Source organism: Oncorhynchus mykiss, chromosome 13, assembly GCF_013265735.2.
Source record: "Oncorhynchus mykiss isolate Arlee chromosome 13, USDA_OmykA_1.1, whole genome shotgun sequence".
NCBI lineage: Eukaryota > Metazoa > Chordata > Actinopteri > Salmoniformes > Salmonidae > Oncorhynchus > Oncorhynchus mykiss.
The window spans coordinates 13290408-13303383 of NC_048577.1; the positions used below are offsets into that span (position 1 = coordinate 13290408).

The following is a 12976-nucleotide window of genomic DNA, read 5'->3' on the forward strand; positions in this document are numbered from 1 at the left end:
AAGCCCTCCGTGCATCAACAATGTACCACTTAGACGTGTGTAATCGCTCCACCTCAAGGCAACCGCGACTGTTTACCTCAGAATGACCTTGTATTTTACAACAAAGAATTCTCCTCCTCTTCAAGTCTTTTGTTTTGTATTTCTTCTCCTAACCTTTGATTTTAGAGGTTGTAGAGATGGGAATCACACACCGAGCGTGTTGTTTAGTCTCGTAGCCAAGGAGCAGACCTGTGAAGGTTGACTCGTATGATAGTGGGGGTTTTTGTGGCATGGCAGAGATGGGACTACCCTCAACACTGGGCTTTTGATTTTAAAGGTTGACTCGGTGATCTGACGTAGAAGCAGAAAGTAAACGGCATAGTGGGTCAATTTCCGTAACAACTAAGAGCGCTGAAGCGCGAGGCTCAACTTCTATGCTGTTTCGGTGCCCTGGCTACCAGGCTGTAACTGAGAGAACCCCGTACACACGCGCAGATACTGTGTGAGAGGGAAGTCTTTGCATCTCACTCATCTCAATATCTGTGGTGCTGCTTGTGGCAACGTCATTTCACTGAGTCTGCCTTTTTAAAGTAGGTATATTTAGTATTGAGTAGTCGCTGGTGGAGGGTGGGCCCTAAAGTCTCATTAGCTCTAAAGTCTCATTAGCTCATTAGCCCTAAAGTCTCATTAGCTCCCTCTTGTGGGTTGAAAATGCGTGAACGACATTGCTCATCTACCCTTTTTATAATGGCATTCCTCATCTTGGGTCACGGTTACAACTTGAGACTGAAAAGAATAAAAGAATGGCATGTGGTTGGAGTGTCTAACCCCGCCCCTGTCTGTCTCCTCCAATAGAATGCAGCGGTGGTGGTGGAGGCTACAGCAGGTAGGTGTCACCCGTCTCTGAATGAATGAGCGACTGTCTAGCTGTCACCACCGGTTACTGTTGGCAACCGCTGGTAGCGGTCGTTGTTCCACTAGCTTGAGATTACTTGACCCAATCAATTGAATTGTTGAAAGATAAAAGAATACGTCTTTGTTTCTGCTTGAGTTGGTAGTGAATGTGATGTGGGGTAAAAAGACATCGTAAATAACCCAATAGATTTGAACAGAATCGGGACAGTTGAATGTTGGGCTTAATAAACACTGATTTTAAAAAGAGTCTTATTTCCATATATTCCCACAGAAGCAGACCAAGCAGTTATCTTGGAGAATGGACAGGAAGAAGTAGAGGCTGAATCCGGTAAGGGGTTAACAATGTTACCTTCATCTCTCCTTACTCTGAATCAACTGAAATGGGTTCTAGTCCCAGAAGACACTACAGACTGTACTGGCCTTTGATGGTATTTGTATTACAAAGGCAACACGTTGTATTCATTCGTCAGTGGAAGTTCATACATGCATACAGTATCTATGCTGAATGAGATGGAATACATATAAATTGATGCTGATGAAGAATCTCATGTGTGAAGTTATCAGGGGAAAGCATAGAAATAGAATTTCTAGAATGTGAAAATTCCTTTAGACCACTGCTGTTTGGCTGCACCATGATGGGTCTAGTAATTATATTTCTATGGGGCAAAGAGCACACAACACAAGCCAAGTCAGTGGAAATGTTCTGGTTGGTTAGATTCAGGGTCACAGGGATGGGCAACATGCCTTTGGCTTGGTGCTGAAATGTCACTCCTATCATTAGGACCTTCTGTCATGAGTCCAGAACAGCGTTGATTCTGGAAGCTGCTCTCTCTTCACTTCTTTTGGATTTCTAATATCACTCGTCCCATTGGCTGGCCTCTTTTTTTCTTGTCTTTCTCCTTTACTCTCCATAACTTTCTCCAAGTTTCTACAAATGTTCCACTCTCCTGCTTCTTCCGTGCTCACTATTCTAGCTGGACTTTCCAGAGCTTGGTAAGATTAATGTGCATCCTTGCCAAGGGTCTTGCTGATAGAAGACTGGGAAGATGATTGAAACATTTCCTAACTATGATCTGTCTGTCTTGTCACAGTTTTAGGAACAGTTGAGGCAGCACTATTGGAACGAGCTGAGATCCTCACCAATGGGAGAGGAGAGGGGGAGGGGCAAGCTGCTACCCACAATGCATCAGAGGAAGGCGGACTGCACAACAGCACCAACGGTCCAGTGACAGTCGTCCCTGAAGATGGTGCCATTACCATGACGTTCCTGGGGCTCACGGAGGTGGAGCCAGGCGAGGCTCCGGTAATCGAGGAAGGAGGACTGATCATGATGCGAGCGGAGCGAGTGATTATCAATGACGAGGGAGACGAGCTGGCAAATGATCTTTCCTCTACGGGTCAGGAACAGGAAGTAGACTCAGCCGTGTCCAATCAGAGGTCAGAATCTCCTGAGGAAGGAGGAATTGAGGAGACGAAACCAGAGACAACTCCTGAAGAGTCCTCAGAAGTAGCAAAAGAGACTGAGACAGATGCAGACACAGTAACCAGAGGTTTAGGAGAAGGACAGATGGACACCGTAACTAGAGATTTAGGAGAAGGACAGATGGACACAGTAATAGGAGACTTAGGAGAAAGACAGATGGAGGGTGTGGGAAACAGTGGTGGAGAGGAAGAGGCGCAGCCAGTAGAGGAAGCTCCTGTGTCTGACTTGCAGGCCCCAGATGATGGCGTTGTGGCTGCCGTTCCCGTCTACTCTGAGACCTTACTCACCCCCAGGCCCGACGCAGAGGGAGAGGCTGCAGGCGAGCCGGCAGAGGGCGATGTGGAAGTGAAGACTGAAGTGGAAGTCAAGGGGGAAGAGGAGGCCTCGCTGGCCCCAGAATCAGCCATCCTCCCTGGGGGCCAGTTCCTGGAGGTGTCCCTAGTGGAGCCCCGGACTGAGCCAGAGCAGGAGCCCCTGCTGTTCCCATCCAAGGCCCAGACCCTGGCCTTGGGGGAGCAGGCTCCAGCCACCCCAGAGACACTGACCGCTACCAGGGGAGAGGCGGAGGGAGGGGTCGATATGGCTCCCAAACGCAAGACCTGCCAGTGCTGCTCTGTCATGTGATCAATCATTTCGTTCGCTCTCTATCTCTCTACCAAATTCTCCAATGCTTTCTCTGTGTAATACTACAAGAGGGACTTGAGTCTGCCTCTAACACTGTGAATGATGGTGTTATTACTGAAGTGCCTTGTGGATCTCCTTCCCTAAGGGTATAGCTCAGTTACCCATCCAGAGGAACCTGGGTTTTGTTCAGTAGGGCGAAGTGCTTTGAAATGAAAATTCAAAACCAGTGTTTTTCTTATTGGACCAGGTCCAGGTAGGCCCTCCCTGTTCGAGTCAGTTTTTTTTATTTTGATGAACACAACCCTGATGAACACAACCCTGATGAACACAACCCTGATGAACACAACCCTGATGAACACAACCCTGATGAACTCAAGTTATTTTCCTAATGAACACAACCCTGTCAGCCTTGCCTGTGTTACTGTTGGCTGGTACTGAGAATGAAAGACCAGTCTTGATCCATTATGCTGTATCTGTGTATCCACCCTACTATTCACACAGAACCTGCTTTAAACTGAACTGAACCATTATCAACTGTTAAAGGGAAAGTATGTTTTTATATCTAAATTCTATGCATTTTATTTTCTCAGTGTATTTTCCATAGAATACAAACAGTGCTCTGACATGTATACAGCCACCATGAAATCAAGTGGGAGTGGGGGTTTATGTATATCTTTCTTTCAACAGGATACTTTTGAACTAATCAATAATGGTTTAGTGATTAAACTGACACTTGTGAAATATTATTTGATGTCCTGTCTCCTGTCTCACCATTTGTCAACATTGGACAATGAAAAACTACCATGTTGCTCCATTCTAAGCTAAAACACACAGATTATGGAGTAACCTTTGACGGGAAGAGTCCAAACACACAACGGTGCATCCCAAATGGCACCCCGCTCCCTTCATAGTGCACTACCCTTGACCAGGTCCCTTGGGCACTACCTTTGACCAGGGCTCTTGAGCATTAGGGTGCCATTTGGGATGCAGACACTAACTTTTTCCCACACACTAACTTTTTCCCACACAGGCTTTTGCCACACCAGTGCTCTGAACATAGCAAAGGTCAATTGTATTTTATAAACTGTGTGGTTTGTGCCCTGGATGCTGATTGTCTGATAGCTGTGGTATATCAGACCGTATAGCACGGGTATGACAAAACCAGTCATTTGTTTCCTTGGTAACCAGTTTATAATAGCAATAAGACACCTCAGGGGTTTGTGGTATGTGGCCAATATATCATGGCCTGTATCCAGGCACTCCGTGTTGATTCGTGCATAAGAACAGCCTTTAGCTGTGGTATATTGGCCAAATACCACACCCCTCTCGTGCCTTATTACTTAAGTATACTATACCAGATCACTGGTTCAAATGAGCACACAACTGTACATGAGATGAGCATTAAAAAAAACTTTTATTTTGCAATCCTGGAATTTGCCATAGAAAATAGTCATTTTCCTGGCACTCTACAACTGTGCAACTTTCTGACATTTGAAGAACATTTCACCATAGCAGGACAGCAGAGCTTTGACTGGACCCCTCTATCCCAGCACCAGTGTTCTATACACACAGACACATCAATGAAGTATATGATATAGAAATACAAGAGAAATATAGTGATACATGTTGTAGATATGATAGATATACTGTAGAAATGGTGTATAGATATAGTGAAACCTAGATACTGAAGCCATGTTCGCTCTATATGCCACAGCTCTCCTCTGCTTCCTGTCTTCGAGCCAATCAGCTCCTGCTGCTGCTCTAGGCTGTGAGGACCTCCTTAAGCCCATGGATCCACCACGACTAGACCAGCAGTTCTTGGGAAGATGGGCCCTCGTCGCAGACAGTGTGAGCCACCTCTGGTATTACTCAACCATGTTGGCTCTCAAGGTAGCACCCTATTCCCTACATGGCACCCTCTTCCCTGTATGTAGAGCACTGCTTTTGTCCGTGGTCTAAATTAAAGCTTTATATAGGGAATGGGGTGCCATTTTGGATTAAATTGCATTTTACTTGTCATTCCCCATTTATTCATTGTAATTGTTTTTTTATTGTTTTTTTATATTGTGATTGTTTCTATTGTTTTTGTGGCTGCTGTATGAAAACGAATAATAACCACATCTCTTCTCTCACAGAGATAAGACAGTCACCATGGAGTTTACATCTGCTACCAACACCAGAACCGGAACCGGCATGGCGGCTGGTGTAAGTAATGTATATACCCGACAGCATCTCCATTGTCAACGGCAACAGCACCTTTCAGTTAGACATGAGGGGCTTTTGGAACATCACTGGGGTCTCCCTGGAGACCTCCTGCCCAGACTTCCTGGTGATGAGGTGGGTAGCATGATTAACTACAGTACCCATAATGCTCTGTGTAACATAAACCTATTTGGTCCCATTAAAGATGTTCTTCAAGCTAAGGTAATGGTATCTCATCTCCTTTTCAATACAAGGTGAGCTCCGTAATAAGGGAGTCCACAGACCTGTACTTGCTGAGGAAGGTGGAGGGCAGGACGGGACAGAGGTGGAGGGCGGGACGGGACTGAGGTGGAGGAAGAGGAGATGGAGGAGTTCAGGAAACGTGGCGTGCCTGGGGCTTCCCGCCGCCAGTGCTGATGTAGCTTGGGGAATCCCTCTGTGATTCCTCTCGTCCCTGATTCCCTGCCCTCTTAAGACGGGTAGAAGAAGATCCATTAATGTGATGGAAGTATAGATTCTGGGAGAGTGGGGGCAGTGAAAGAGAGATGTGGAGACACTTTTTCTGTTTTGTAATAAATCAGTTCTGTATGTACTGTTTGTCAATGTACTGTATGCTTGTACTGTACTGGATGATTTATCCTATTCTGTCGTCTTGGCTTCTTTAACAGCTTTAATGACATTCATTGAGTTAAAGTCCCAGAGCTTCAGTTCATTCACAGAGACAGTGGAATCCAGTAGGGATGTTTACAGCAAATTCTTCAGCGTTGAATCAACTCTGAGTGTTCAATTTAACACTTTTCCAGGCTATAGGGTCCACACTATTCAGAGCTAAATTAAGACTTTGTTAGCAGCTGATGCTATTACACTTTCTCAGTGTTAAGGCCTGCAGTTTTACAGGAACTCGTTTTGGGTGTTGACTATTTGAATCAGATGTGCCAGTTCAGGGTTAAAACAAAAATGTGAAACGTCTGGGGTGCGAGGAGAGGGTTGGGAAACCATGTAGTAGAGAACGCTGTCTGGCTTCGCTTTTAGCTTACGCATCAGATTCATCTACTGTGGTGTTATAAACCGAAATAATACCCCCCAAAATATTTTCGATCGAATGTTGTCACATTTTAAGAATATTTAGGATTTTAAAGATATTTGTATATTGTGTATTTTGAAGTGCAGTACCAGTCGAATGTTTGGACACACCTACTCATTCAAGGGTTTTTCTTCATTTGTACTGTTTTCTACATTGTAGAATAAAAGTGAACACATCAAAACTATGAAATAACACATATGGAATCCTTGTAGTAACCAAAAGTGTTAAACAAATCAAAATATATTTTAGATTCTTTAAAAGTAGCCACCCTTAGCCTTGATGACAGCTTTGCACACTCTTGGAATTCTCTAAACCAGCTTCATGAAGTAGTCACCTGGAATGCATTTCAATTAACAGGTGTGCCTTGTTAATTTGTGAAATGTATTTTCTTCTTAAAATGTTTGAGCCAATCAGTTGTGTTGTGACAAGGTATACAGAAGATAGCCCTACTTGGTAAAATACCAAGTCCATATTATGGCAAGAACAGCTCAAATAATGCTTTACAAGACATGAAGGTCCGTCAATCCGGAAAATCAACAACTCTAAACCATAGGGTTTTACAAGCCAAACGTTTCTTGTCAACAAAGGCAGAATCTCTACGAACAATACAAACCTGTTTTTATCCAGGGTGTTCCCATTTCCACAACTAGGCATTTGTAGACATGAAAGTAAAAGTTAGAATTGTTAAATAAATACCTAGTTGTGGTACGACGCTAAGCCACACCAGTGTTCTGAACGTACAAAAGGTCAATTGCACTGTGTATTGTACCAGAGCAATTCTTAAAATGTTATTTCACCTTTATTTAACCAGGTAGGCTAGTTGAGAAAAAGTTCTCATTTACAACTGCGGCCTGGCCAAGATAAAGCAAAACAGAGTTACACATGGGATAAACAAACGTATAGTCAATAACACAATTGATACACTGTATGCCTGCAGAAAAACTAGGAGAATCCTAGAAGAATTAGGAGAACACTAGAAGAGTTAGGAGAACACTAGAAGAGTTAGGAGAACACTAGAAGAGTTAGGAGAACACTAGAAGAGTTAAGAGAACACTAGAAGAGTTAAGAGAACACTAGAAGAGTTAAGAGAACACTAGAAGAGTTAAGAGAACACTAGAAGGGTTAAGAGAACACTAGAAGAGTTAAGGAGAACACTAGAAGAGTTAATGAGAACACTAGAAGAGTTTGGAGAACACTAGAAGAGTTAGGAGAACACTAGAAGAGTTAGGAGAACACTAGAAGAGTTAAGAGAACACTAGAAGAGTTTGGAGAACACTAGAAGAGTTAGGAGAACACTAGACGTAAATGAGTCTCATGGATTGTTTCATGTTTGACACTATGGAACAATGTCTCAGATAAAAGCATGCAACTTTTCACCAGATAAGCACAGAACATAGATTAACAAAAAGTATCGTTTTTATTTCACAACCCTGGAATTACCTTGGAAAAGTGCCAGTTTACTGGTACTCTGCAACTGTGGAACTTTCTGACATTGAAGAACATTGTACCATAGCAGAGCTATAAGACTGGGCCCCTCAATCCCAGCACCAGTGGTCCATACACACAGACACATCAATGACACATAGACATACAGTAGATAGATGCTGTAGGTATAGTGATATATATAAGATAGATATAGTGATACATATCGTAGATTCTATAGCTATAGATAGACCCACAGTAGATAGATATACTGGTGCATAGATATAGTGAGACCTAGACACTGAAGCCATGTTCGCTCTATGTGCCACGACTCTCCTGTACTTCCTGTCTTTTAGCCAATCAGCTCCTGCTGCAGCTCTAGCCTGTGAGGACCTCCTTAAGCCCATGGATCCACCACGACTAGACCAGCAGCTCTTGAGGAAATGGGCCCTCGTCGCAGGCAGCCTGAGCCACCCTGCATCCCTGGAGAGTCTTAAGGTTAGCACCCTATCCACTATGTGGCACCCTATTCCCTAGAGTCCTATGCGGACCCTGGTCCAAAGTTAAAACAAGGGATAGGCCTGGAAAAATGTGAGTTATGAAAGCAAGGACTGACCATCCAAGATATCACAATTATAGTTTTAAGCATGTTTTGAGGCATTTACAATGTTTACAAAACATTGGATTGAAACAAGCTTATATTTGGGGTTCTGTATGGGGTATGACAGTTGAACTAAGCTCATGAGGCATTTATAAGTTCTATTCTTCAAGAATCAATGGGTACATATCATAAATATTTAAGTCCAAAAATGGATGTAACATCTGCAGATTGCCCCCTTTAAATATATTTGTAGCACACTTGTCATCTAGGCTACATTTAACCTGCCTTTCCACATTCAATGTACCGGTAATTGTTCTGTGACAATTTTGTATGTTGTATGGATTGTTTCTATAGTGGTTTCTGTATGAAAACGAATAATAATCACATCTCATCTCTCTCACAGACCAGAGACGGCATCACCATGGAGTTTTCACCCTCTACCCCCAACACCACCCAGAACTCCAACACCACCACAACCGTCCACTACACCCAGACTAACCGTTTCGGCAGCCGATGCAAGTCTCTAACCTACAATATCTCACTCATCAACGACAACAGCACCTTCCAGTTCGACGTGGGGGGCCGATTCAACCTCACTGGGGTCTTCCTGGAGACCTCCTGCCCAGACTGTCTGGTGATGAAGTGGGTCATTTATAGAATTGTACATTTGAGCCATTTTAGCAGACACTCTTATCCAGAACAACTTACTGTTAGGGGGTATTCCAGTGTTTTTCAACTCTGGTCCAGGTGTACCCACGTTTCTGTTGGAGATCCACACAAAACACACCTGATTCTACTAGTCAACTAATCACCAAGGCCTTGACAAGTTGAGTCAGGTGTGGTTGCCCAGGGCTACAGCAAGAATGTGTACTGTTGGGGGTAGATTAGGACTGGAGTTGAGAAACACTGGTGTAGGCTATTCAACTCAGGTCAGGTAGGTAGAAACAACCACATACTGCATTACAATCACTGCAAGTGAACCGTTCTTCAAAACACCCACTGGGCACAGAAGTCATTTCACTGAAATGACGTGGAAACAACATTGATTCAACCAGTGTGTGCCCAGTGGATAGCCTCTATCACCCTCAAACTCAACTCTGGACCGGGACTGATTTAGACTTGGGACACCAGGTGGGTGAAATTAATTATCAGGTAGAACAGAAGAACCAGCAGGCTCTGGATCTCGTAGGGTAAGAGTTGAATACGCTCTATCAGCTAAACCAGTGCCAGGAAGAAAAACAAGTGCTGGTGTGAGTACAAGAAAGCAAAGTACAACAGTAAAGTATAATTATTTTTTTAGGTGGGAGGTGAGCTCCAGGAGGAGGGAGTCTACGGACCTGTACCTGCTGAGGAAGACGGAGGGTGGGAGAGAGGTGGAGGAAGAGGAGATGGAGGAGTTCAGGAAACAAGTGGAGTGTATGGGGCTGCCGCCACCAGTGGTGATGGAGCCAGGGAATGCCCTCTGTGGTTCCTATGAGCTCCCCTGGAAACACTGAGGAGGAGGAGAAGACGAAGACGAAGCTCGATCAGTGTGATCAGAGAGTGGGGGCCGTGAGACCGATGTAGAGACACGTTTTCTGTCATCTGTTTTGTAATCCAACATTTCTGTGTTTACTGTTTGTCGATGACCTGTAGAATTTTGAGGGGGAAAAAAGATGCAGGATTTGTCATATTATTCTGTCTTCTTTGCCTCTTTAACAGATGTAATTTCGTTCACAGACTGATTTAATGTCCCAGAGCTGAAGCTAATTCACAGAGACAGTGGGATCCAGCAGGAATGTCAGGACGTCATTAGGACCGCTCCAAACTCTATGCACAATGGGAAAGAAAAGTATTTTATAATTGGATTACTTTTGTATAATTTGGCATAACCTCATTTGTCCATGCATTAAAGTGCTCATACAGTTAATTCTCAGATTAAACTGGATGGAACAGTGAACAATTTGCCATTTGTGAGTGAGAGAGTGTTTCTGCAGATGTGGGCGTGCACAAGCAAGGGGGGAAATGTGGGTGTGAGTACGGACATGGACAGGGCCAGGGAGAGAGTAACCTACTTTCAGAACTATTGGGTCCTACTTGGGTACTTGGTTCTGATTAGACATGACGTACCTGTAGGATCGACGTCCCAAATTCCACAACAAGAATAAGAAGCTCCCCTGTAGATCAGGAACGTTCCAGCCCAGTGGTGTCGTCACCAGCACAGACGATACCACATCAACAGGTAGGTGCCATAAACTTACTAGGTATTGAGGGGCTCCTTTAAAGTGATGTCCCAGTGTGTGCCATGCACTGTATGTAACCATGGTCCTGGTACAGTGTAGTCCTCCTTGTTGTGAGAAGGTTAGCTTTATCAGATTATAAATTCCTGTTACAGATCTCATTTGTAATATGCTGTTGGTTTAATGTCTTTATTCAATGTTTATTACATGGAAAACATATTTTACATACCACTAGTTGTCCATATAAAATAATTGCCAGCCATAAAAGAAAATATGAAGTTTATATGCAATACCCCCTGTGGGAAATGTATATTTAATGATCATCACATTTCCTGAAGCTCCTTTGATCAAGTTTAGCCTCGTTGCTAATGAGGAGAGATATTATCCTATTATATTATATCCCACTGATCTGCATCTTCCCAACTCCCTGTTACCTCACGGCACATGGGAATATCCTGGGACAGTCCCATTGAAGGTCAGCTTTGTGCTCCCTGTAAAATACACTATATATGCAAAAGTATGTGGACACCCATTTGAATTAGTGAATTCGGCTAGTTAAGTCACACCCGTTGCTGACAGTTGTGTAAAATCGAGCACACCGCCATGCAATCTCCATAGACAAACACTGGGAGTAGAATGGCCTTACTGAAGAGCTCAGTGACGTTAAAGATGGCACCGTCATAGGATTCCACCTTTCCAACAAGTCAGTTTGTCAAATTTCTGCCCTGCTAGAGCTCCCTCACACGAAGAGTAAACAAAAAAACATCTGACCAACTGGGAACATTTTGTCAGTCCCCACAACAAAAAAGGCTAATTCTAGCCGTTTAGGGTTAAGGCAAGAATTAGTGTTCAGGTTAGGTTTTGGGGTTAAAGTTCAAGTCAGGGTTTAGGGAAAATAGGATTTTGAATGGGAATCAATTGTGTGTCCCCACAAGGTTAGTTAAACAAGACCGTCTGTCTGTGTGTGTGTTCCTAAATAGGGATTTAAGGAGCTTTCTTTCTCACAATAGTTAAATGTTTTCTCCTCCCTACTGTGGCGAAACATCATTTTCATGTGTGTGTGTCCCTCCTCTTTCGTAGCCCAAGGACCTGTTATTTTCTCAAGTGGAGGAACACCCATTTACATATCCATTTGAAATGTATTCGCTGTTGGAATCCAAGTCAGGCTGCGTCCCAATGCACACTACCTTTGTGGTTGACTTGCACGTTTCCAATATTCTTATGTTGTAAAAAGTATGATCTACTTTGAAGATAGAAATGTAATGGTTAGAGGGGACAGCCTGGTCTGTCACAATATCATTTATCTGTAAAAAGGTGCATGTCCAATCTTGATATTCTAGCTCTATCCACAACATTTTCCCACCAATGAATAGCCTGCAGGGCAGGAGGTGAACCAATGAATAGCCTGCAGGGCAGGAGGTGAACCAATAAATAGCCTGCAGGGCAGGCCCCTATGGCCAGTTATAAACCCATCACCCCATGTCCTATCCCATGTTCCTCCATTCATAGTGAAGGGGTCCAGGCTTGTCCGCTCTAACAGGGCATTGTTATGTGAATGTAATCATGTCCAGGTCAGGACATGGCATTGTTTTCTGAATGTAACGTGCAGTATGCCAGGCCAGGACTGCTGCACACTGTCGTACTGTCCCAGATCTACTGTTCATCCCATTGGTTCACCCCCAGTCCTCTCTGTTCTGTCCCACATGCCTCTGCTAATGATTCCATACAGCGCGTGCCAAAACCCAGGGCACTGTGTGTGTGTGCGTCTGTGTGCGTGTGTGTGTGTGTGTGTGTGCTTGCGTGCGTCTGTGTGTGTGCGTGTGTGCGTGTGTGTGTGCGTCTGTGCGTGTTAAAAGCCACAGTACTGTGAATCACACTGTGAATGGTTTAGCAGGGAGGGGAAGCAGGGAGGATGGATGCAGAATCTGTTTTTTCTGTCTGGTGTTAGAAACTGGGGACCTGAGTAACCAGGAAGAGAGAGAAGGGTGAGGCTAGAGATAGCTAGAGAGAAAGTGTGACTGTGGGAGAGAAGGGGGATAAATGAGATGCTTGAGAGAAAGTGTGACTGTGAGAGACAAGGGGGGTAAATGAGATGTCTAGAGAGAAAGTGTGACTGTGAGAGAAGGGGGATAAATGAGATAGCTAGAGAGAAAGTGTGACTGTGAGAGAGAAGGGGGATAAATTAGATAGCTAGAGAGAAAGTGTGACTGTGGGAGAGAAGGGGGATAAATGAGATGCTTGAGAGAAAGTGTGACTGTGAGAGACAAGGGGGGTAAATGAGATGTCTAGAGAGAAAGTGTGACTGTGAGAGAAGGGGGATAAATGAGATAGCTAGAGAGAAAGTGTGACTGTGAGAGAGAAGGGGGATAAATTAGATAGCTAGAGAGAAAGTGTGACTGTGGGAGAGAAGGGGGATAAATGAGATGCTTGAGAGAAAGTGTGACTGT

At 44.0% G+C, this 12976-nt stretch overlaps 2 protein-coding genes and 1 long non-coding RNA gene across 4 annotated transcripts in view; all 3 read left to right on the top strand.

Annotated features, from left to right (window-relative positions):
- Positions 1–3747, top strand: part of LOC110485665 (paralemmin-3) — a 28826-nt gene extending 25079 nt beyond the window's left edge. For both annotated transcript variants that reach the window (XM_036940297.1, XM_036940296.1), the window contains exons 6-8: positions 835–865; positions 1166–1222; positions 1986–3747. In XM_036940297.1, coding sequence (XP_036796192.1) covers positions 835–865; positions 1166–1222; positions 1986–3001 — 1104 coding nt within the window. In that variant the 3' untranslated portion in view covers positions 3002–3747. The remainder of the gene's footprint in view (positions 1–834; positions 866–1165; positions 1223–1985) is intronic.
- A 676-nt stretch (positions 3748–4423) lies between these two features.
- LOC110485661 lies at positions 4424–6503 on the top strand. Its single transcript, XR_002467955.2, has 3 exons — positions 4424–4891; positions 5137–5338; positions 5458–6503. It is a non-coding gene; the product is annotated as an uncharacterized LOC110485661 (long non-coding RNA).
- A 2183-nt stretch (positions 6504–8686) lies between these two features.
- LOC110485664 lies at positions 8687–10249 on the top strand. Its single transcript, XM_021556764.2, has 2 exons — positions 8687–8952; positions 9611–10249. Exons 1-2 carry the CDS (start codon positions 8732–8734, stop codon positions 9804–9806), a joined length of 417 nt encoding a protein of 138 aa, XP_021412439.2. The 5' UTR covers positions 8687–8731; the 3' UTR covers positions 9807–10249.
- Positions 10250–12976: the final 2727 nt, after the last annotated feature.

Coding starts and splice junctions, on each gene's coding strand:
- LOC110485664 (XM_021556764.2), top strand. CDS start 8,732: ATGGAGTTTTCACCCTCTACCCCCAACACCACCCAGAACTCCAACACC. Junction 8,953..9,610: donor CCAGACTGTCTGGTGATGAA/GTGGGTCATTTA, acceptor TTATTTTTTTAG/GTGGGAGGTGAGCTCCAGGA.